The 23,883-nt window shown below is 40.0% G+C and overlaps 1 protein-coding gene and 1 long non-coding RNA gene across 3 annotated transcripts in view; one reads left to right on the forward strand and one right to left on the reverse strand.

Moving 5' to 3' along the window:
• Nucleotides 1-19,540, forward strand: part of LOC111158287 (peptidylprolyl isomerase like 6) — a 30,864-nt gene extending 11,324 nt beyond the window's left edge. Inside the window, exons 6-8 of one of the 2 annotated variants that reach the window (XM_022520223.1) lie at nt 4,879-4,935; nt 14,056-14,191; nt 18,856-19,540. In XM_022520223.1, coding sequence (XP_022375931.1) covers nt 4,879-4,935; nt 14,056-14,191; nt 18,856-18,967 — 305 coding nt within the window. In that variant the 3' untranslated portion in view covers nt 18,968-19,540. The remainder of the gene's footprint in view (nt 1-4,878; nt 4,936-14,055; nt 14,192-18,855) is intronic. The other variant, XM_022520224.1, reaches the window with a different exon arrangement.
• The window catches only part of LOC111158288, a 38,005-nt gene that overhangs the window by 11,178 nt on the left and 2,944 nt on the right, over nt 1-23,883 (reverse strand). Inside the window, exons 2-3 of the long non-coding RNA XR_002641344.1 lie at nt 21,011-21,173; nt 12,586-12,683 (exon numbers count right to left, since the gene is read on the reverse strand). This is a non-coding gene — a long non-coding RNA (uncharacterized LOC111158288). The remainder of the gene's footprint in view (nt 1-12,585; nt 12,684-21,010; nt 21,174-23,883) is intronic.

Genomic DNA, 23,883 nt, shown 5'->3' on the forward strand with positions numbered 1-23,883 from the left:
CTGTCAAATAAATAAATAAAATCTTTAAAAAAAAAAAAAAAGTCCTAAATTTTGAAATAAACAAATCTATAAAGTTTTGTTACACAGAATATTCCAAATTAAAAAGTGATACAAAAAAGGAAGATACCTTTTATATAAAAAATATAATTTTAAATGTTCATCTAAATAGGGGCACCTTGGGGTGCCTGGGTGGCTCAGTCGTTAAGTGTCTGCCTTCGGCTCTGGTCTTGATCCCAGCGTCCTGGGATGGAGCCCCACATCAGGCTCCCTGCTCGGCAGGAAGCTTGCTTTCCCTCTCCCACTCCCCCTGCTTGTGTTCCTGCTCTCACTGTCTCTCTGTCAAATAAATAAATAAAATCTTTTAAAAAGTAAATAACTAAATAAATAGGGGTGCCTGGGTGGCTCAGTTGGTGAGCATCCAGCTCTTGATTTTGGTTCAGGTCATGATCTCAGGTCATGAGATCGAGCCCCCGAGTCATTGAGCTCCACATCAGGCTCCATGCCCAGTGTGGGGCTTGATGAAGATTCTCTCTCTCCCCTTCCCGCACTTTAAAAAAAAAAAAAATGCTCACCAAAATAAATAGGAGTACCTAGAAAATACAGTGCTTTTAAGACACATCCTAAAGGTAGGAATTTGAAAACAACTTATTTCTCACCAAAGGTGTTACACTGTTACAGTATAAAAGAAAGAGGTAAAGCATTTTGTTCTCCATTTTCGCTTTCTTTTCAGGTCAGTCCTTTGACTTCACACAGACTAGGTCTCTGACTAACAGCACAAAATTAAATTTCAAAGGCCTTTTGGAAGGTATCCCCACAGGGAACAATCAAGCAGCAATTTTAAAATAATTGGCTTAGAGTGTAAGGAGATTTTGCTTGAACTTGATGAAATACGCAGAGGCTTAAAATTAATAAAGCTTAATTATTTTTCTACAATCTGGAACATTCTGAGGCTGATGAGAAATATGCCAGGCATTTGTATGAAAATTAACTGTTTTTCCCTCAGTTTCTCCAAAACTGAGATCATATCACCCATAGTGTTATCTAACCTCATTATTTTCTCACTTCATATACATGTATGGTATGTCTTCTGTGTCAATAAACATAAACATGTACAATTTTTTAGGGTATGTCTAGTTTTTCATATATTGCTATACTAATTTGCAGTTGGCTCTTGAACAATAAGGAATTTGAACTGTGGGGGTTCACTGATTTTTTGCAGTACAGTACTGTAAATGTATTTTCTCTTCCTTATGATTTTCTTTTTTGTTTATTTTTATTTATTTATTTGAGAGTGAGAGAGCATGAACAGGGGGAAGGGCAGAGAGAGAAGCAGGCTCCCTGCTGAGCAAGAAGCCCAATGCGGGACTCAATCCCAAGATCCTGGGATCATGGCCTGAGCCAAAGGGAGACACTTAACTGATTGAGCCACCTGGACGACCCTTTTTCTTTCAAAGATTTGAGAGAGAGAGAGAGAGTGCGCATGTGCGCACATGCGGGGCAGGGGCAGAGGGAGATGGGGAGAGAGTCTTAAGCAGACTGTGCTGAGCATGGAACCCCATGTGGGGCTAGATCTCATGACCTGGAGATCATGACCTGAACCAAAACCAAAAGTTGGTTGTTTAACTGACTGTGCCCCCCAGGCACCCCTTCCTTCTGATTTTCTCGATAACTTTTTTTTCCCTCTAGCTTCCTTTATTGTAAGAATACAGCATATAATACATAAAACACACAAAATATGCATTGACTATTTATGTCACTAGTAAGGCTTCTGGTCAACTGTAGACTATTAATAGTTAAACTGAAATTTAATTTAACCCCTGCATTGTTCAAAGGTCAACTGTAACTAAATCCCCAGTGGTGAACATGTAGATTGTTTTCAAGTATTTTTTGGTATAAAACCATCCTCAAGGGAGGCAAATATCAGGGTCTCCTGAAACTTAGTTCAGTGTTGACTATTATGTTCTGGGCTCTCAGATGCTATGTTTTTTGTTTTATTTGGTTTCTGGTTAGAGGTGGGAAAAGTGGGTAATATGACTTGTTTGTTTACTTATTTGAAATAAAATTTCCAAATAGTAGCATGCACAGATCTTGGTTCATGATTTCAAATGACAAAGCAACAATGTTAGTTAAGGACAGTTTGAGAACAAGTGCTGATTACTAGATTCAAACCCAACTGATATATACCAGTTGTTCCACTTAGGATGTAGGCACTTAGCATCTCTGAATCAGCTTCTTAATCATAACATGGGGGAAAGTATGAGATCATAGGACGTGGCAAGGATTCAGGATTCAGTGACATGGTATATTGGAAGTACCAAGCTCTATAAATATTCTCCCTTCAGATACCAGATTTGCACAGGACTGTGGGGAGAATTTTGGAATATGGTTAATGTGGTTTTATGCTAAATGTGGTTTTGTGCTGTGCTTCAGGATGCCTCCCAACACTGTGGTTGCCTGATGGGACCAGCAGGGCCTACCTGGTCTACACTCCCCCTAGCCTCACCTCATCCTCTGACATCTCCCCTTGCTCTGCTCCACACACTGGCCTCCTTGCTGTTTCCTAAGCACATCAAGCATACGTGAGCTTAAGGTCTTTCGCTTTTCCTCTGCCTGGGACACACCCCACCCAGCTATGCCTCAGTGAGTCCCTTATTTCAGCCTCTAATCTGTTTTGGATTTTTGCCCAGAGTTCATCTCAGCAAGACTTCCTGACCGTCCTATTTAAAACTGCCACTTTCCTATCCACACAGATCTCCTCACCCACTTCCCTGCTGCTCTCCTATCCCCTAATTTTTATTTTTAAAATATTTTATTTTGGTTCATAGCACTTTTCATCACTGGACATACTATTACATATTTCCTCAAGAATTTGTTTAGTGTCTGTTTCTCTTCATTAGACTATAAATAAGTTTCACGAAGGTAGAGGATTTTATCTATTTTGTTCACTGTTATATCCCCAGGTTCCAGAACAGTGCCTGGTATATAGTAAATTCCTAAAAAAATACTGTTGAAAGGATGAATAAATAAAAGGACAGATAAATAAGCAATATATATTCTACTCATTTGTAAAGTACAAAACGAAAGAAGATATCAAGTCGTGAAGCCACTTTGGTGGGATTCTCCGTCTGTGGCTCCCACAAGGCTTACTGCTTTCCGAAGGACTTCTTGAGATAGAGTTTAATACATTTTGTCATCACCATCATCATCAAGATAATGAGGGTGCAGATGGTGGTAATGAGAAGATGCACTCCCTAAGCATGCAATTGCTGCATGACCATGGCCACCCATGAACGAGCCTGATGCTCTGCCCGGCACTGCACTAAGTGCTGTCAGTAGAACGTGATTTTCTTTAATCCTCAGGATTTCCTGCAAGACACTGACCATTATTCCTGTCTATATGGATGAGGTAACAGGCTTGAAAAAGGTAACTAACATCAAGATTGAAATCAAAGTCATCTGATTTTAAAGTTTACTTTGGACCACTACTCTGCATTGTGGAATTTGTCATCAGAAGTACTGAAATAACATTAGATATAGAAGGCTGAATTCAAGTACTGACTGAAAGGGTGTCAATATAAAATATTTCCCTGGGAGATGGGAAGCAAAGGGCAAGAGGAATGGTGGGTGTTCTAGAGAGACAGGGCAAAGGAGTACCACAGATGCTGAAGTGAGTCAGTAGGGGTGGCAAACCACAGGCAGATTTGTCTGAGCAAACTGAACTCTACGATCAGAAGGAATTGGTGCTGGAGGACCTTCGACTTCCCCAATCCTGGATTTAGTCTTCAGCCACTGCAGTGTGTTCCTGAGAGATGCCGAGGACTCTGGGTGAACCATGCGGGGAGTATCAGACAGAGCAGGGTTGAAGACTTCCGGCTCAATGATCAACTTCTGAGGCCGTTCATGAATGGAATTTAAATGCCACATGCCTGTCCTGAATCAAATCTCTACGCGTGCTTGCTGTTGCATCCGATTTCTTTAAAACAGTGCACATTTATTATAGGTAACTCACTCACACTGAGTTAAAATGGCACAGTCTTTCAACAGAGATGTATTGTATGCTGTGCTCCAGGAAGGTGAACGAGAGAGAGGAAGAAGTAAAGAGGTGCTGATGGGGAGGCTGGGGGTACAGAGCTTAGAGACCCTTGTTTCTACTAGAGTCCGCTATTTCCAGTAGTCTGCTCTGTTTCCCTTTCAGCGGTGGATGGAGAAAAAGTCACTTGTGTGTGGAGGATGTTTACAGTAGCAGCGCTGCCTGAGCCCAACTACGAGCATGATGTGCACAATGCAAACTGGGACATGATAAATACTTGTTAAAAAAATCCTCCTCATTACGTTATAAGGGAACTTCCTTTCCAGAATACTGGCTAAATAAATGAGTTATCACACTGGGGATTCCAAGGAATGAAAATTCGAACACTGACTCTTTTTAGAGCATCTATTTTTATTCCTCCTCTAAAAAGACCTCACTGATCCTATTTCATTTTCTCAGTCTGGTCTTTCCATTTTTCTGAAAAGCAAGAGGGACTATGGAATAACTTGTGAGGCAAGCAGAATTTATATGAACACACTTCCTTTAAATTGTGACCACAATTATAATTAAATACGTCATCATTTCAAAGGTTCTGCATTATAATTTAGCCTACTTCAAAGAGTTATTATCAGGGGAAATGGAATCATGAGTGTTAAAGTGCTTACAAAATGCAAGTGAAATCACTATGGTAATATTTTCATGGTTTAGATATTGAACAATTATGTATCTTATAACTTACTCTAGTCATTGGTATAAATGGAATCACAATTTAAAGCTTTTTCCTCCAGCCTTTACTTTACTCTTTTTTAGGCTCAAAATTCTAATGTTTGCACATTGTTATTTATCAGATATAGTAGAAGGAAGAGGAGATGATGGAGAGTCGATTTACGGACCAACGTTTGAAGGTATGTGTCTTTAAATTCTGTCAGTCTATATCAGCTGATAAATCTAACAAGACTGGATAATTCACAACTCCAAATAAGATGGTGTTTGGGATAACACTGAAAGTGGGAGTTAAAAATGGAGTGGGGGAAGGTACCCCAGTCCAGTCGAGAACAGCTTTGTATACACATTTTTTTCCCTTGACTAATTATATTATTCCTTTAGGCTAAATTCCTAGAATTAGTATTGTGGGGTCAAAGGGAATTTATATTTTTAAGCCTTCTAATTTGCCATGCCCATACTCAGAATTTGGTACTTTGATAATCATCCCATTAAGACTGATGTTGGGGATCCTTGGAAGATGGGGTCGTGGTGATGGCATAGTTTTTGAATTTTTTGAAATTCCAACATAAAAACAGACTGTGTAAGTAGACAGAAAAACTAAAAAGCCATGGATGACATTTACAACAAAACTAGGTGACAAGGTATCTAAATGAATTCTCAATACAAACAGATGAGGACAAACTACCTATAGCTATGAAATGTGCATGGTGTCGGCATCCATGTGGGAGAAAGCAGCACTTCTGGTTGACTCGAGAATAGCATAACTTCAAAACAGCCAACAGTGGGTGAGTGTAAGAGGTCCCTGGTAAGGTTTGAGGCTGGAGCAGCCTAACCTCTCTGAACTCTTGAAACTGATCTGAAAGGGCACTCTTCCAGGACAGGCCCACGATGAGGAGATGTTACTGTGAATGGAATCAAAGTTATGCAGGATAGCGGGGCAACAGTGACAAAGGGAATGGGGACAGAGCCAGGAAATCACAGAAAGCAAGTTGCTATATTGTCAAACACACCATGAAAACAGCACAAGAGGGAGCTTTGTGAATTGAGAAAAGCGACCCCCTAAACACATAGGAAACCTAATTTTATATAAAAACTGGCAACAAAAAGTTTCACGGTTATTAGAAGTAAAAGAGAATAAGGAGCAGAGGAACATCACTACAGATCATGAAAGTACACTAGAAAGACATGCTCACAAAACAGATCAAAACTGTACAAATTTTCAGAAAGAGCCAGAAGACATAGAGAATATGATACAAGACAGGAAAGATACTCATAAGTCAGAATTAGAAAAACTTAGAGGTTACAGAACTAGGGAAGAATTAGCAGTAAAAGAACATTTCAGAAATAAACTCGAAGGAACATAGGTCAAATAAACATGACAGATATGCATGTCTTAAAAGAAGTAAAAGGTGGAAGGGGGGAATTTTTAAAACCAAAAAGTAATGAAGATAAAAGGATTTATAAGAAAGTGACAAATAGCTAGAAAGAGAAGATCCAACATATGGATGGCAAGTTGTCCCTAAAGGATTAAATGAATGCAAGGGAATGGACAAAATACTAAGAACTAACATTGAAAAAAACTGTCCTGAATTTAAAAAGGATTTGATGAGTTTCACACAAATTATGAGAGAGACCTTGACATCAAGATTGGTGATGAGCAGTAATCACATAGTTACTGTGAAACTAAAATTTAATGAGGAATAAAGGGTGAGAGTATGATATATAATGACTATATCTTTAGCCTACCTTTTCAAAACTGGAAGAAAATGTAGAGAACGTATGCAAAATCTTTAAACTATTTTCAGTAATTACACTGGTGATGGTGAGACTTTTATATCTGTAATCGGAAAAAGCAAGTAATTATAGGATTTCCTAAATTCATCATTTCATGTGTCCTTGAGAATCATGATTTTCAATGTGCAAGAAGGGAGATACAAATGAAATATAACAGAAGCCAATAAGTCAAATATTATGTATTGGAAAAACCGGTTTAAACTCACAAAGTATCATATCTACCTGTATAGCTCTATCCACTGAATTGGACAAGGACTAACTTAGTAGCATCACACACTCCTAGCATTTAGATTGGTGTTCTGAAGTGTTATTTCTCACTTAAAGAAACCAGGGTTCCTAGGGAAAATGGCAGGTTTCAGTTCCAGAACAGGACATTACAAAATGAGCCTTGAAACTCATGTTTAGTCATGCTATTATCAGATAGCAAGAAAGCTATTAAAGATTTACTAGGGTCATGTCAAAGTCCTCGGGAGACAACTTGAAGAGGCTCTCACTGGCCAAAGATTTGAACTTCAAAAAGAATAGTAATCGCAAATAATTGAAACCCAACAAATATTTTAAATCCATGAATTCATAATGACATCATATTATAAAATAAAGCCTAATAGCGTATCTTTGAGGGAATGATGGGAAACAAATCATTATCTTAAAAACTGATAAACAAAAGCAAAGAATCAAGCATTTATCTTGCCTTTCCTATATGAACTGTACCAAATTGTAGGTAAGAGAAAATTGCTACTTACAAGAGCATTCCAATAGATAGATGAGAAAGAAATAATAGAATTAGAATAGTACCATTTTGCTGCCCCCAGTGAAATAGTGGATCTAGGCCTTTGCTGCATTGTTATCTGCTAACTTCACACAAAAACAGGGACAACCAGACATTATGAGCCTTCTGTGGAGAGGATGCACCACCAAAGGGACAGAACATGAGTTTGATTAAGCCTCTGGACCCAGCTGCCAATCTGTAGGAAATAAAGCTAGTTCTGATGTCATGTGGTCCTAAAGATCTCTGCACTATGAAAATCATGCATTAAAAACTGCAGGACTTACGGCAAACGTGAGGTACCCAAAAAACCCTTCCTCAGTGACACATTAAAATATAGAGTAACCTCATAAAACCAGTAACAGTTTAACATCTATTTTATGGTCAAGAAACACAGAAATATTAGAATGAATTTGGCACTCTACCTCGAAAGCTCCCTGAGTTTGAGGAGGTGGTGTGGGAAGAGGTGTAGCTTGTGACTGATTGTGAAGTGGTGGAAGGAGGGCTCTCTGAGATTGGAAGCAAGCTGTAGCATCAGATGTGGGTGGACACAGCTCATACTGAGGTCACCTGTGGCGGATATCTGAGGTGTGGGTGTTTCGACGCAGCTCAGTTCAGCTGCGAGCCATTTTCTACATTTACCTGGTGTTTCTCCTAGACAGTGCACATAAACATGGGCAAGAATCGTTAAGCTCAGATGTTGCCAATATATCAAACAAGCTGAAATTGACTTGTCCTCTCAACGTAAGTATTACAGGCAAGAGGACAGGACAAAGAACACAGAAACCTACTGAAATGCCCCATGCACGTGCAGTCAGCAAACTTTGGACTGGGAAAAATTCTAGAGGTTAAACAGCTCACGTTTATTAACAGATAAAAGTAAGTAAAGGAAAACAGCAGTCTCTCTCTATACTGAGTTAAAAAAAAAAAAAAGTAAAGGGATAGACGCAGACCTTGAAGATTAAGAGACTTAAAAGGCATAACAAGTGTTTTAAAATGGTAAAGACTGGGGAACCTGGATGGTTCAGTTAGTTATGCATCTGCCTTCAGCCTAGGATACAGGCGTGCACTAGGCTCCCTGATGAGCAGGGAATCTGTTTATCCCTTCTCCCCCCACCTCTTCCCCTGCTCTCTTTCCCTCTTAAATAAATAAAATCTTTAAAAATAATAATAATAAAATGGCAAAAACTATACTACCTAGTAACTACTAATAGCTGTGGACTAACTACTAACACTATTGACCTGAAGCCTTATCAAAAACACAAACAGTTGATTAACCATTTTCTCCCATCCAAGTACTAACCAGGCCCGACCTGGCTTAGCTTCTGAGATCAGACGAGATCGGGCACATTCAGGGTGGTATGGCCGTAGACTGATCAACCATTTTCTTACAATGAAATAAGCTAAAGAAAATGTTAAGAAAATCATAAGGAAGAGAAAATACATTTATAGTTCTGTACTGCACTGAAAAACATCCGCATATGAGTGGATCCCTGCAGATCGAAGCTAGTGCTATTCAAGGGCCAAGTGTATAAGGAAATATTAAGCATGAGAGCATTTCAAAATCAGGGAAGTGGTTACTTTTCAACTAGACAAGGCACTTTTGGGAAAGCGGGCCTGAGTGGGGATGAAAAGGGTGTTTCCCTTATAATAACTAATAATAACTTTAATTATATATTAGTTTTCTATGTCTTTTGTGTCTAAATTTTAATACAATGAAAAGGTTTTAAAAAAGTAATATTGAACCAATACCAAGGTGAAGGGAAAAGGAAAAGCCAATTTCCTTCTAAGTGCACATGGAGCCAGCTTTATCAAATGAAACCGGGCAAGTGACATCATTTATTTATTTATTCATTAATAAACATTCAACTCTTGGGTGCCTACATGGTGCTAGGGCCTTAGGAAACAAAGATGATACGACCAAGCCTCTGGCCTCGAAGACTTTAGGTTTGGTGCAGACAGACACTCAAAGGGATTAGCTACTGGCACGGTGCCAATGGCGGTTATGGAGGAAGAACTGGGCGCTGTGGAAAAGAACCGACAGCTACCTGGGAGAGCTGGGGGCGGTGGCCCAGAGTAGCTTTTGAGTTGGGTCTTAAAACATTGCAGATGGGGAAGGGATGTTCCTGGATGCTTTCCTAATAAGCTGAATCCCTGATGAAAATCCACAGTATGGGACCACCCCACGGCCGCTGTCAGATCACCTGGAGTCCTGTTCAGAGGCACCGTCTCAGACAACTTGGGCCTTCTGTCCAGCAGGAGACACATCTCTTAGCTCCTTCCTTGCCTGCCCCCTGGACAACCTGTGCCTCTGGTGATTGTCCTGCACTCCTATCCTTACACTGTTACAGAGGAGGCGACTGTCCTCTGGTGCCGGGGGAGGCCCAGTGTGTTCAGGGAAGCCTCCATTACTCAGGATATCTGCGGGTGCAAGATTAGAAACTCAGTAACCCAGTAAATGAAAAGGAGAGATGCCCCCAAGGAGAGATGAGTAACTGCTCAGAACAGCAAAGCTTTGCTGGGTTTCCTCCCTCATCCACCCCCCTGGGGGGTATGTACACAAGGGCCAGCCAGTCCCTCCTCCGCATGTCTCTCATTGAGCCCTGTTACCACAAGCTGCAGATCTGAAACCTGGGGCTTGCTAAAAAATGACTACAACCACTAAACTCACTTTTATTAAGCTAAGCACAGTGAATTTAAAAGAATGGAATAAATAATAATTAGATGATTGTTTTATAAATCAGTTAATCATTTTTTTAACTTGAAGGAAGTCTGTTTTGCTTTGTTTCAAATCGCAAGTTTTTAAATTGTCTGCCCAAATCATATTCCAAATGTTAAGAAACTGAATATTAAATATTAGCCCTTTCTTTCCTCCATGTATAATATCCCTAATCCTTCTCCTGGCCAAGGATTGGCAGTTAAGTGGTTTGGGCTGACTAGAGAAAAATGTCATTTATATAAAAAGCAAAAGAAAAATATTTTAAAATATTGGATTATTCTTGTCACGTTAAGTAGACCAGTTTGTTAATGTTAGCTTGTGCCCTAATTCACAGATACAGCACTTAATATCCATTTGTCTAGTTCTTAGATCTTCTTGCCTTTAAATGAAAGTGTTCAGGGTGCCTGGGTGGCTCAGTCAGTTAAGCATCTGCCTTTGGCTCAGGTCATGTTCCCAGGGTCCTGGGATCGAGCCCCACATCGGGCTCCCTGCTCAGCGGGGAGTCTGCTTTCCCCTCTGCCCCTCACCCCACTTATGCTCACTCACTCTCTCTCTCATATAAATAAATAAAATCTTTTAAAAAAATGAAAATGTTTATGAATAAATGGCACAGAGCCTGATGTACTGTCAGTACTGAATAACTGAAAATAGTACAGTCTAGGTAGCCATTTAAGGGCTATTTATTTTTTTAAAAATTTTGAGATTTCTATATGGAAAGTGCATATGTACAATTAAGACATAATTTTAAAACAAATCCCCGTATTACCATCCTTGTCAAGAAAGAAAATTTGCCAGCATACCAGAAGTACCCTATTTGTCCATCCTCAGCAATACTCCACCTCCCTCAGAGGTAACCACTAGCCTGCCTTTCTTCCTTGCTCTCCTTGATAGGTTAACCACCCAGGTAGGTATCCCTAAACAATATAGTTAAATTTTGCCTGGTTCTGAATTTTATGTAAATGGAATCACACTGTAGGCATTCTTTGTGTCTTACTTCTTTTGTTCATCCACTGCCTATGAAATTCATTCATGTTCTCTATAGCTGGAATCCTCTGTCACTAGTGTTCAATGTTATAAACATACACTAAGTGTTTATCCCCTTAAGTGTTCACGAATACTAGCTATTCATTCCTAATGTCACACACATGATCAACATGTGTACTTACAAATGCTTCATTAAAGCAACAATTAAAACATACCAAGTAGCACCAGTTCATGTACTTTTATGTAATAATAAAGAGTATATAGCTGTTATTATTTAAATATGATAGTAAAAATAGAACATTTGGTTTACAAAATTAATATTGCAATATTCAGGTCAGATTTTTACTTGATATTACTGCCTTCAGCAAATTATATGGAAATGTCCTAAACTATCTGATTATACTTTTACCAGAGAGAATGCATGGCAGTTTTCCCAGACTTGTGGTAGTTGCTTCCTTTATAAGCATCAGAATGACTTTATTTGAAACAGATTCAGAAACTGATTTTCTTCAGCCCATAAATTGATTTTTTTTCCCATAAGTTCTGATTTCTATTTCAAATAGTTACATGTTGCCCTTCCCGTTGTATGTTATAAATGAGGCCAGTTTTTACCACAGAGCAGTAACTACGATTCCTATTTTATGGTAAGTGGCAGAAGCAGGAATTCCTGAGTCACAGACAACGGAATGAGAGGCTTCTGAGATCCTACCATAGCTTTTAAACTTCCTTCCATGCCTCAATTAACATGACCTAAAAATAAAATTATTATTAATTATGCTAGTTTAGCCAGCACTCAAATTTTAAAATTTTTCTATTTTTACCCAGCAATAAAAAAGATATTTTTTGTTCTTCCTGCTTCACTTTCTGGTAGGTTGTTGAAATGTTTCCTTTCCATTCAGGGCTGCTGATAGAGTTAAACTAATCTAGAACAGTTAATTATCCCATTCAGAAAAAGTTGGGAGGGGGGTGAAGGGTTGGTTGAATAAGGACCCATTATTTTCCCTATCCTCAAAATATTATGTGAGCACATTAAGTTTACACTTTTTATGTAACTGGAAAGTCTGAAGCTCTGCACTTAACCCTCAGAACATACTAGGCACTGTAAAAATATTTGTCAAATAAACAAATGTTGACTTAAACCCGGGATTTTCACTCTCCATCTTGTTACTGATAAAAAACAAACAAACAAACAAAAAACCCCAAAACTTCTCTATTAATGTAAAAATACTGTTCGGATAGTCATTTTTCAGGAAAGCTTCTCTAAGGACAGAATTTTATGTGGAACTCTATTTTGTCACTGGTTCTGGTCTTTAAGTAGATAATCTGTTCCTGCAAGGCTGGGGGTCCACTCCATACCCCAAGTGAGCTGTGAAGGAGGCACCAAGGGCCCCGTCCTAGTGGCAGCTCATGCTGAGTTCATATGGGAGGGGTCACTACAACCTGTTTCAGAGCAGAAACTCCCACCAGTAACTGTGTAGAGAACAAGAAGGGGAGGGTTGGCTCCCCTCCCCTCCGTGGGAGCTTTCCAAGAGTAGAAACAGGTGGAATTCTACCCAAGGGCTTTACCTGGTGTGGCAGAGTCACCAGCTGAGTCCCCTCTGTTGTGCCGTCACTGCCAGTCTTGAAGTGACAAGCCTCGGGTCTTTAAGTTCCATGGCAGCACTCTGTTAAAACAATCGTTATCATAATTATTTAATTTTCACACATTTTTTTGAGGTGAACACATTTTAAATTTGTAAGTTAAGGGCTGCCTATACCTACATATTAACTTTAAAAGTTAATGAAACTTTAATAAAAGTTCTCCCATAATTACAGAATTTTGGGTAAAAAAATGTTATGCTATAAAACTTTCTTTTTTAATGTTTACAGAATTTAAGAAACATTTATCATGTATCTAAGAACAATGACATACCGTTTTGTTAAAACTCTGAATCTTTACTTTGGGCAAAGTAATTTTCTGTAAAATTAATGGATTATTTCTTAATTGCTCTGAAATGAATACGGAGCATCAATGTAATTATACAGACTTATTTGTACAAAAGTGCTTTATTTGCATTTCACAATATTTCAGAGGTTTTTACTCAGTTGCAATTTAACAAGGTAAAAGCTACTACTACGGATATGGCTTAATTGCTTAGTTGGTTTAGCTGTGAAACTTCAAATGCTTAGCAACTGCATCTTCAGAAAATCTTGACACTTAATGCTCATACCTCTCAATTACTCCCAGAATCTTATAAGGTTATTGAATGAAAGCTTTTCATGAATTTCTCTTCCACCACTCCCTTCTGTGTTTTTGAGTTTGGGGGTAAAAGTAACCTCATGCTAGAAATGCCACATCCTGAAAGAGCAGCTTGATTCACCACTATACACTTCTCTTCACTTGTGAACTTTACACACACACACACAAAATAAAAATAAAAATCACTTTCCACAAAATCTTGGTCAATCTATATAAAGTTTGAGATTAAAATTTATTTAAAGACTCCAAAAAAAATTATGAATCCCCTTCGTTTCATCACCAACATTTAAGCCCACATGCATACCAGTTAATGTACTAGGAGGCCCTAGGAGTAAGGCTATCCTGAGACAAGGTGCCTGGCCTGCACACACTAGAGAAGAGAAGCCATGTGAACGATGGCACAGGTCATAAAGATGACCACAGAGGTCTGTATGAGATGCTGTGAGGGGAAGGGTCAGATCCAAAAGCCATCTCGAAGAGGGTATTTTTAATGATCACATTGGTAGTTTGAATGAACTACTACTGCCAAACAGCACAAGAAAATGTGCTGACCTTTATTCCTCAGCAATGTACTTCCTTTTACATTATTAATTTAAAGCACTTCCTTTTACATTATTAATTTTCTTAGCACACTTGTTTTTAGCTACAATAATGATAAAGTAAATGTAGAAAAATGTTCAAAATAGTTCTAACGAAGATTTTCTATCTTATCTTTTTTAACAGCCCAGTTGGAGTGAAATACGAAACAATACAATTTGAAAATATTTTAATGAGCTACTATTTACTGTCTTTTCTAGATGAAAACTTTTCAATTCCTCATAATAAGAGGGGAGTTCTTGGAATGGCCAACAAAGGCCGTCACACCAACGGGTCACAATTCTACATCACACTACAGCCAGCACCCTATCTAGATAGAAAATATGTGGCTTTTGGGTATGTACACTATAAGTTTGTCTATATTATATGTATATGTGTGTCTATATATGTCTATATAATATAGATATATATGTATGGTTTGGGGCAGCTGGGTGGCACAGTCAGTTAAGTGCCTGACTCCTGATGTTGGCTCAGGTTATGATCTCAGGGTTGTAAGACTGAGACCCAAGATGCGCTCCCGCTCACCATGGAGTCTGCCTGTCCCTCTCTCTCTGCTCCTCTCCCTGTTCATACTCTTCCTCTTCAAATTAAATAAATAAAATATTTTTTAAAAATGTGGTCCACATAGTTTATGGATAACTGAAGATATAATTTAAAAGCAAAAATAATACAAATAGAGACAAATATTTAGAATAAATATTTCATAAGAAGCTTGCTATCTATAAAAAACACAGAAACCATTAAGGTCTAGCCATTATAATGTCCTGACTATCTATCCTTCTATCTTCAGCCTCAAGGATATTGTCATTCTTATTTACTATGAGCAATACCATAGTGCTTAATCACAGAAATATTTAGATGCAGAAGTGAGGTGAAGCCATTTAAGTGCCTGTCCATGAACACGGTAAAGAGATATATGAAAACTATCCAAATTACAAGTAACTTTTTTAACTGAACAATTTATAGTATGGAAACACCTCAGATAATAATGATTAGAATATTATTAGTAAGTTGCTAATAGGCATGTGGACCTAAAATGGATGATGGATATACTCTTTATCACTACAGTGTATATGTCTCTATTTGATTAGTGGAGTGAATGTAAGTTGAAGTTTACTTGGTCTTCCCTGAAATGATGCAGAGTATTGGAATTTTTCTGAATAAGTATTAGATTATTCCAGCCACTCCACAGGGATAATTACTGACTCTTCATCCCATGAAGAAATTTCATAAGTTTTAATTTAAACCACAATTATCCCTTCAGTGTAACACAAGTGATATTTCTAGACTGAAAAAGCAGAAAGTGTATTTTCATCCAAAAGAGATTTCTTTAAAAAGATGACTTTATATTAATAGATGCATAACCTAAAATGATGTATTATCTTCTATTTTCCCTGGTCCTAATAAACTGTATTCTGATTTTGAAAATGTATTCTTCAATTATTTAAAATCCAAATAATATTCACAATTTCTTGGATCATTTAAGTGTCTTCCCATCATCTTAACCACATGATTAGGTGAACCTTCCTATCTTTCCAAAAGGTGACTTCCTCAAACACAAACATGACTACTTTAAAATGTCTAACATCTCCTTCTTCACTATCTGCCCCCCTCTCCAGATGCATACAGCTGAAAGTCTAGAGTGGCATTCTGGGCCTTCATTATCTGGCCCCACATCTATTTCAGCTTTCCCTTCTGTTCGCCTCCTGACTTCTTCATTCAACCAGCGTTTTATTAGGCAACTACTATATGCCAGTCATGGTGCTCAGTCGTGGGGAAAGAGAGAAGAGGCACAATTTCTACCCGTTAGGGAGTCTACAGTGTATTAGAAAACCAACAACTCTAAGCCAGTGAGACACAGGCTATGGCAGTTCTGTGAAGAGTGCACTGGGGATACAGGAAAGAGGGAAGACAGCTCCTCTAGCAAAAGCGAACACAGATCCCTAGAGGATGGCAGTGGAGTGGAGGATGTGGTCTCCTTTTGACGACTGTTATTTTCCATGTGATTCACCTTCCTCCAGGGGAGTCTTGCTCACTCAATTTTGTTGTTGCCGCCACACTGGTTTTGGCGGCGGGGGGGGGGGGGCACTGCACCTCTTTTATTGTTCTAGCCCAAGTATCATCTCGATCGATCTCTTAAATCTCCAAATCAGAGCTGAGTCTGGGCTGGAATATTTAAACAAGACCTTAGAGAACACTAGGGAGCAGAAAGGTGATACCTTAAGAGGCAAGTAGATACTCTGACCAAGTGTAACTCCTTCAGGGGTACTGTCCTTCCCCACTGCAGGGCTGCTTCTGGTGTTAATGCTTTCTATCATCTCAGATCGTCCCCGGGTTTATGTGAGTTTCTGGAATCCCAGACATGGTTAGCAAGGTCCAGAGAGAGGTCCTTTTGAGCCCTAGTTCCTGGTACATGAACTTGTCCCTTCAGATAAATGACACTAGGAATGCTCTTCAGGGGAGACTGTCTTGCCCATTGGCTTCATAAGGAAAGAATGTCAAAACACAAATCTGTAAAATCTCCATTCATACATGGTAGATGGGGTAAATGTTGGGGACAGTGATGGGGGGAATTAATTTTATTATAGGGGACTCCCAAATGGGGTGGGCATAGAAAGCAGCATGAAGAGGTGAGATAAGTATTGAAATTCAAGTAGAAGTTAGCCAGAGAAGGCTGAAATCAAAATGAGTAAAATCAAATTTTGGGAAGAGTGAGAAGCCTTTGCAGAGGGGCCCTAAGGAATAAGGAGAGCCTCTTATCTACAAGTCATTTGTTCTGGCTAGAGCTTAGCACCCCAGGGGTGAATGGACAGAGAGAGGAGGGTAGAGAGGAGGAGACGGTCAGGCCCAGGTCCCAAAGGCTATTTGTACCATGCTATTAAGCAGGGACTCCCACCCAAAGGGGATGGGAAGCTATGGAGGAATTCATTGGGAGCAACATGACTAGGTTCTCATTTTGAAAAAATTCTTTTCAGCAGAAGTGAGGAATTAATTGGCAAAGGATGACAATGAAATTGGAAAGGCCGGTTAAGAAGCCTATGGCTTCTACAGCACTATGATAATAGTGCCATAAATGAAGTCCTGGTCCAAAGCACGGGCAGTGCAGAGAAGTGAGGGTAAACAGAAAAAGATTCAAGCAATACTCAGAAGTTAGATTCAACAAGACTCCAGTGACTCTTTCAATGGTGGTGGTGAGATCATGGAAGAGTATCAGGCAGTGGTATGTCACAGAATCTTCTGCAGTGATATAAATGTACTAAAACCTGTGCTGTCCACTATGACAGCTGCTGGCCACATGTGGCCATGCCCACTCGAAATATGACCTGACAACTGAGGAACTACATTTACTAAGTTTCAAATTTAAATACCCACCTGTGGCCAATGGCTACCATACTGGGTAGGGAGAGTCTAGAGAAACTCCTAGGATTTTTAGAACTGCTTGGATGGTTGATGCCATTCACCAAGATAGGGAATATGAGGATATGGGAGAGAAGATCATGGATTTAGGATGGACAAGTTATGTTTCTGATTAGGATACCTACAGGGTGAGGCAGAAGGCAACTCTGGGATACCATAAGTAGGTATTCAAGGGGGGTAAGGCCGGAAATAGAGATTTGGAAACTCACCATGGCAGCTGACCTATAGCCAGACCACAGTACGATCACTCCCAGGACAGCCTCTGGGCCTTTGCTTATCTTGTTCCTTTCTGCCTCTCTAAAGTCTGCCAAAATACTTTCAAGGCTTAAGTCAGAAACCTCCTGATTACCAGAATCAATATGCTTCTTTGTTCTCCTTGGCACCCTGTACAAACTTGCATCTTCTTTTTTAACACCTGTCACAGTGGAGAGATGCACATAGTAAGTGTTCCTTCAGTATTTGTGAGACCAATCTGGAGAACAGACCCTATGAATTGAATCTGTCCATTTGTCCCTTGCTCATCCTCAGAATGTACCTTCTGTTGGGCTCAGTGTCCTGGCGTCTGTTGGGGACAGCCAGAGGCGGACGGAGTTGCCTAGAGCATGAACAGTGTCAGCACTGCTGTGTGCCTATAAAAGTTCATGAAACGGAAACTGTACCTTCCCCTCAGCCACTGTCTCTGCTCAAACAGTGCCAAAGGGAACCAGTCCCGTGTTTAGCGCTGTCTCTCTAGCCTGTGTTACTCTCTTTCAGTTGAGAGAACCATCCTAAGTCTAGTTCCACTCAGGGAGTTCTAGCTCATGGCCAGCGAATGTCTACAGAGATCCAAACTAGCATGGCTTGTGCTTTTGTTCATGTATCCAGTGGCGTTGATGAGGTGCCTACTCGGTGCCCCGCCGTGTGTTACGCATTGAGTACTAAGTAAAAGCATGAACTATGTCCTCATGGGAGAATCAGAAACTAATTGAAGCAGCATAAATGTCAAATTAACCTTGACAACTCCTATAAAGATGATGGGGAGCTTGGCATAATCAAGGAGCGATGAGGAGCGATGAGTAAACTGAGATCTGAAGGAAAACCAGGAGGTGGGGAACAAAGGGAAAGTTGGGGGCAGGAGCACAACAGATAGACACAGCAGGGAAGCAACATGGGATACTGAGGTACTGAAGTCAGTCCCGCTGAGGCAGAGAGCCAGGGAGCATGGCCCAGGAAAGCACTGGAAGGCAGCAGGGAGGCAGCCCATGGCGGGTCATGGTGGGAGATTTTTGGTCTTTATCCTAAGGATAATGGGAAATTACTGAAGTATTTTAAGCGGGGAAGTGAGATCAGACTTGCAATTTTTTTTCAAGGTTTACATTTTTAAGAGATAACCCTGACAGCAGTGAGGATGACAAATTGGAAGGGTCCCAGAACGGATGTGGAGGAACCGTGGCAAAGTGGACACATCTGGAACTATTTATACTTATGACTGATAATCTGATTTACAGGAAGTAGTCATAGCTAAGCAGAGTAACACTTGATTTAGGGATGGAAGCTAATGTGAAAATTTATGACTAAATTCTCCATTTTTTCCTCCAATATAGGCAATTGATTGAAGGAACGGAAGTTCTTCAAAAATTGGAATTGGTTCCAACAGAGAATGAAAGACCAATACAACGATGCGTAATTATTGACAGTGGAGATCTTTATGCCTGATTTTCCTATCAGTATTCTCTGACAACTTATTATTATGCATCTGATCAGCTGTTTCTATATTTAATTAAACAGTGCTTGATAAAATTTAACTTGAAAGCTGTAAAGATGCTGTAGGTTGGCCCTCCCAACACCCAGTCCCTCCCCATTTTCCTTTCTTGTCTCTGCCACAGACTATAAAAGCAAAACACTTAATTTCCCACCCTCCTTCGCAGCCAGTAGTGGCCATGGAATACCATCTCGCCAGTGAGACAAGAGTAGAATGCCAGCGATCCTGCCCCTTCCCCTCAACCAGCCTTGAATGCAGAGCTGTGAAGGAAAGGCCAAGAGAACTGGAGATGTCAGTGCCAACTCTTGGGCTGCAGAACCAATGCCAGCACGTACCTATCTCTGGCTTCTTACTGTGAGACAAATAGACTCCTGCTTGTTGACGTTACTATTGGCTGATTATTTTGCTACTTGTAGCCCAAACCATTCTTAGCAGCAGGACCTAATGGCCTTCCAATCCTATAGCACTTAGAATGGAATTATGTTGTCAGTGAACTACATTTCTGCCCTAAGAAAGTTGGTAAATAACCAAATAGAAAAGAGGCAATAGAAAAATTCACTGTAATATTTCATAGTTTACATGCAGCATTCAGAAAAAGGCATCTATCTGACATGAAGAGAATGCTTATCTCTGAGCCACACCAACCATATGAAAACCAAAGGCTTGGGTTAAGCATCCCAACGCAAATCAGCCCTGTGGTCATTGACTCCTGAGATGTTATTGGGGATCCTGCTTCATCAGCTGCTCCTTAATCTGAGATTCTTAAATCCACCACCAGGGGAGCTTTTAAAACACAGACTGCAGGACCCTGTCCTTGATCTACCAAGTCAGAGTCTCTAAGTGTGGGAAAGGGATTCTGTTGATTCATTTAGCTCGACCTAGAGAATCCTGTTTGGCCAGCTGGGCACTAGTCATTTAGAAATCACAGCAAGACGTAAGTGACTAGTTTCAGCCCCCTCTTTGTAGTCACTGAAATGAGTGACTCTGTTGGTGGTGACCTTGCTCAGCTGCCTCCACCACTGCTGCCACTGCATTCATACTATGCCCAAAGCCATTAAGATTTTGGGATTTTCTTGCCCTTTGCAGAAGGTCTGTCTTCCAAGAATGATCTCTTAAGCAGACAGGCCTCTAATTGATTTGGGGGTTGCCAAAAGGAGGTATATGCTTTCTCTGACTTTTCATTTTGAAAGGATTATAAATTTACAGGAAGTTGCAAAAATAGTACAGAGCAGTCCTGTGTGCTGATCATCCAGGTTCTCCAATGGACATATCTTACACAACAACTATTGTACAATATATAAGCCAGGCAATCGACATCAGTACTGTGTGTGTTATCATTTTATCATGTGTAGATTCATGTGACTGATACCGCAGTCAAGTCACGCAAGTTTTCAAAAAGACCTCCCTTGAGCTACCCCTTTATAGTTACACCTACTCCCCTGCTCTCCACCATCCATCTCTAACTCCTGACAACTGAAATGTGATTTTTTTTTGTTGTTGTTGTTAAATCACAGCTTTATTACTATTTGGTATATGCCTTTATAGTAAGATTGGAGGTGGATGGGGAGAAAGCATACTGCCTATGTCACATTCTCAAGTGACCCAGAGGCAGCAGAGTGTTAAGAATGTGTGTTCTGGAGCCAGACGGCCTTGGTTTGAATCCTAGCCCTGCCATTCCCTAGATGCATGCATTTAGGCAAGAACTTCCCTGTGCCTCTATTTCAAATCTTTATGTCAAAGCATAGCACCTACCAAACAGAACTGTTGTGAGGGTCCAAGGAATCAATAATTTATATGCAGGATCTAGAACAGAACCTTTTTATGCTATATGTGCTCATTAAATGTATGCTTAATAAATTACTGGTATACCTTCAGGAGCTGGCCTAGGAAGTTGTATTTTTTAAAAGCTCCTCAACGACTCTGATTAATAACAACATTTGGGAAACACTAAAGAGGAGATAGTTCTTCTTCCTCTGTTCTGAAAAGTTTCCGCCAACCTGTTAAGCTGTTTGCATGAAGTCTCCAGATCCTCTCTCTGGGCCTTTGGATGGGTTCCTCTGGTCATTCCGGTGACATTTCAAAGGGGAGCTAGGCTTGCCACAGGGCCTCTCACCAACTAGTGAAGCGTGTGATGAACGAAACTGATGCTTTGCAGAGATCCTAGTTAAAACAAATTAACAAGCATTAGTCATGTAATAACAAGCAGCACAGCAGTTATCACTTGCTCTTACTTGCATGAACCCATACACTAGGGAATTAAGCATTTTATCTGATATTGTGAAAGAACGGAGATATCTGCATGGGTGTAAGAAACTGATTCCAGCTCCCTTTATTTTTCAACTTACCTGCAATGGAAAGGTAGCTCTCTACCGACTTTCTAAAGGATGGCAAGTTCCCGGTCCCTTTGTCCACTCCCACCTCCTACTCTCAGGCTGTGTAGAAACTTAAATCATAGATTTGTATATGCAGTGGTTCTTCTTACCACCATTTAAAGGTTCACACAGTGATACTTCTGTATTAGAATGTATTCTGTATCAGAACATGTATGTTAGGGGCGCCTGGGTGGCTCAGTGGGTTAAGCCGCTGCCTTTGGCTCAGGTCATGATCTCAGGGTCCTGGGATCAAGTCCCGCATCGGGCTCTCTGCTCAGCAGGGAGTCTGCTTCCCTCTCTCTCTTTCTCTCTCTGCCTGCCTCTCTGTCTACTTGTGATCTCTCTCTGTCAAATAAATAAAATCTTTAAAAAAAAAAAAGAACATGTATGTTAGCCACGTAATTTGAAGAAATTGATTCAAAGATTCAAAATCTTATCCCAATTTAACTCCAAATACGACTTAAACCAAACTGACTTTGATTTGATTCAACAGAAGGAATTCTAGACTGTTCCATGTCTACAAATATGAAACGCATTCTGATAATTTATACAAAATGTTATATGATCTTGCCCTAAGTGCTGATATGGCAGAGCCAAACTCATATCCTGTAACTTACACTAAGTCATGTTAATAAGGGGTGTGTGGTATCTGGACATTTTTTCTTATTATGGGAGATTTGAGATAAACATTTAAAATTCTATCTAAAGAATTTGTTTGTCCCAACTGCAAACCATGCCCATTATTTGTTAATGAACTAATGGTCTGGCAACCTCAGGATTCCATATTGAGTTTTTGTACTTCATACATATCTTAAATTAGGAAGTGTTTTAGTCCTAATTACCTAGTAATGTAGCCATCAAATAACTTAGTCTTTCACCTTCCTCATTTGTAGAAAGAAGAGATCGAAGTAAAGAAGCTGTTAGCTCCATCTGACTCTAAAACTTTAGAGATTCTCTGAGTAAATTTATGAAATCAGTAACAGTACTACTTACTTTGGGTTTCAATTTTTGTAAAATGGGGGTACATCTATCTCACAGTGGTTTGAGGGCTGAGATAACATGTGAAGACACTTCTGATGACACTTGACACATAGCAACTATTCAATAAACATGAGCTTCCCTTCTGGAATGTTAACCCACAAAACCCCGTCAAGCTGCCACTGACCGAAAGAATATCATCATCACCACTTCAAGAAACCCCAAGTCTCTCTAATGCTCAGTCTTAGCTCGTCACTAACATCACATTTTCAATTGACTGGATTTATTCAGAAGTATATCCTCAAAATTAAAATGGATTGCCATCACAGCTAGTGATACGCTCTCTTCATTTTTAAAAACTACTATGTTAATTATATAATCTACCACCTTTCCTAAAATGGAATCTTAAATTGGGCCAATCTAGCCAGCCATCTCTCAAATAAATTTTATATATCATACAAAATATCTGAAAACAACCTTGAAAGTTAACATATACAACATGAAGTACAAAGTTTGGTATTTGATTAGAGGTCTTTGAGAATGTGATAAATCACAGGTTTTTCTACTTCGGTGTGCATGAGAAACGCTTGAGCCTATCAACAAAATATGGGTTCCTGAGTCTAATCCTAATTTCTGATCCAGTGGGTCTGTAGTAGGCCAGAGAATCTGCATTTTTAACATGTTCCACATGGTGCTGCTGCTGCTGCCCTGGAGACCACACATTAAGAACCACCGGGCTGGGCTGTATTAAAGACATACACAGGAGTGCTTGGGTGGCTCCCTAGGTTAAGCACCCAACTCTTGATTTTGGCTCAGGTCACGATCTCAGGGTTGTGAGATTGAGCCCTGTGTCAGGCCCTGCACAAGGGTAGAATCTGCTTGGGATTCTCTCTGTCCCTCTCCCCCTGCCCCTCCTCTTGCTTGCACATGCTCTCTCAAATAAAAAAATCTTAAAAAAAAAAAAAAGACACAGGCGCCTGGGTGGCTCAGTGGGTTAAGCCTCTGCCTTCGGCTCAGGTTATGATCTCAGGGTCCTGGGATCGAGCCCCACATTAGGCTTTCTGCTCAGCAGGGAGCCTGCTTCCCTTCCTCTCTCTCTGCCTGCCTCTCTGGCTACTTGTGATCTGTCAGATGAATAAATAAAATCTTTAAAAAAAAAAAAAGACTGGTATTGGGAGACTTGTGGCATGCAGGTACGTGCAAGAAAAAGTTATAACATGCAAAAGTTGTGACAACAGAATACAATGAGGAAAAATGGTAAGACAAGAAACTTTGATGTCATCAAGGTAGCACAGACCTATGCAAACACTGACCAATCAGAAGGGACAGCAACTAGAGGCCTGGTTCAGGGTCCTGGAGCATCTGCGGGACTGGAGGTGAGCCCTCCAGCTGCAGGAGAAGCAACAAGGCAGACGGGTCTTAGGTCAGGGGGACTGGGACACGTGTACTGCTCAGCGCAGTGCCCCCTAGCGGTCAGGACAAAATCCCCTTGAATATTTTAAAAACCAGAATATCCACCT

This window comes from Enhydra lutris, unplaced genomic scaffold (genome assembly GCF_002288905.1).
Source record: "Enhydra lutris kenyoni isolate GAN:26980312 unplaced genomic scaffold, ASM228890v2 scaffoldscaffold58, whole genome shotgun sequence".
NCBI lineage: Eukaryota > Metazoa > Chordata > Mammalia > Carnivora > Mustelidae > Enhydra > Enhydra lutris.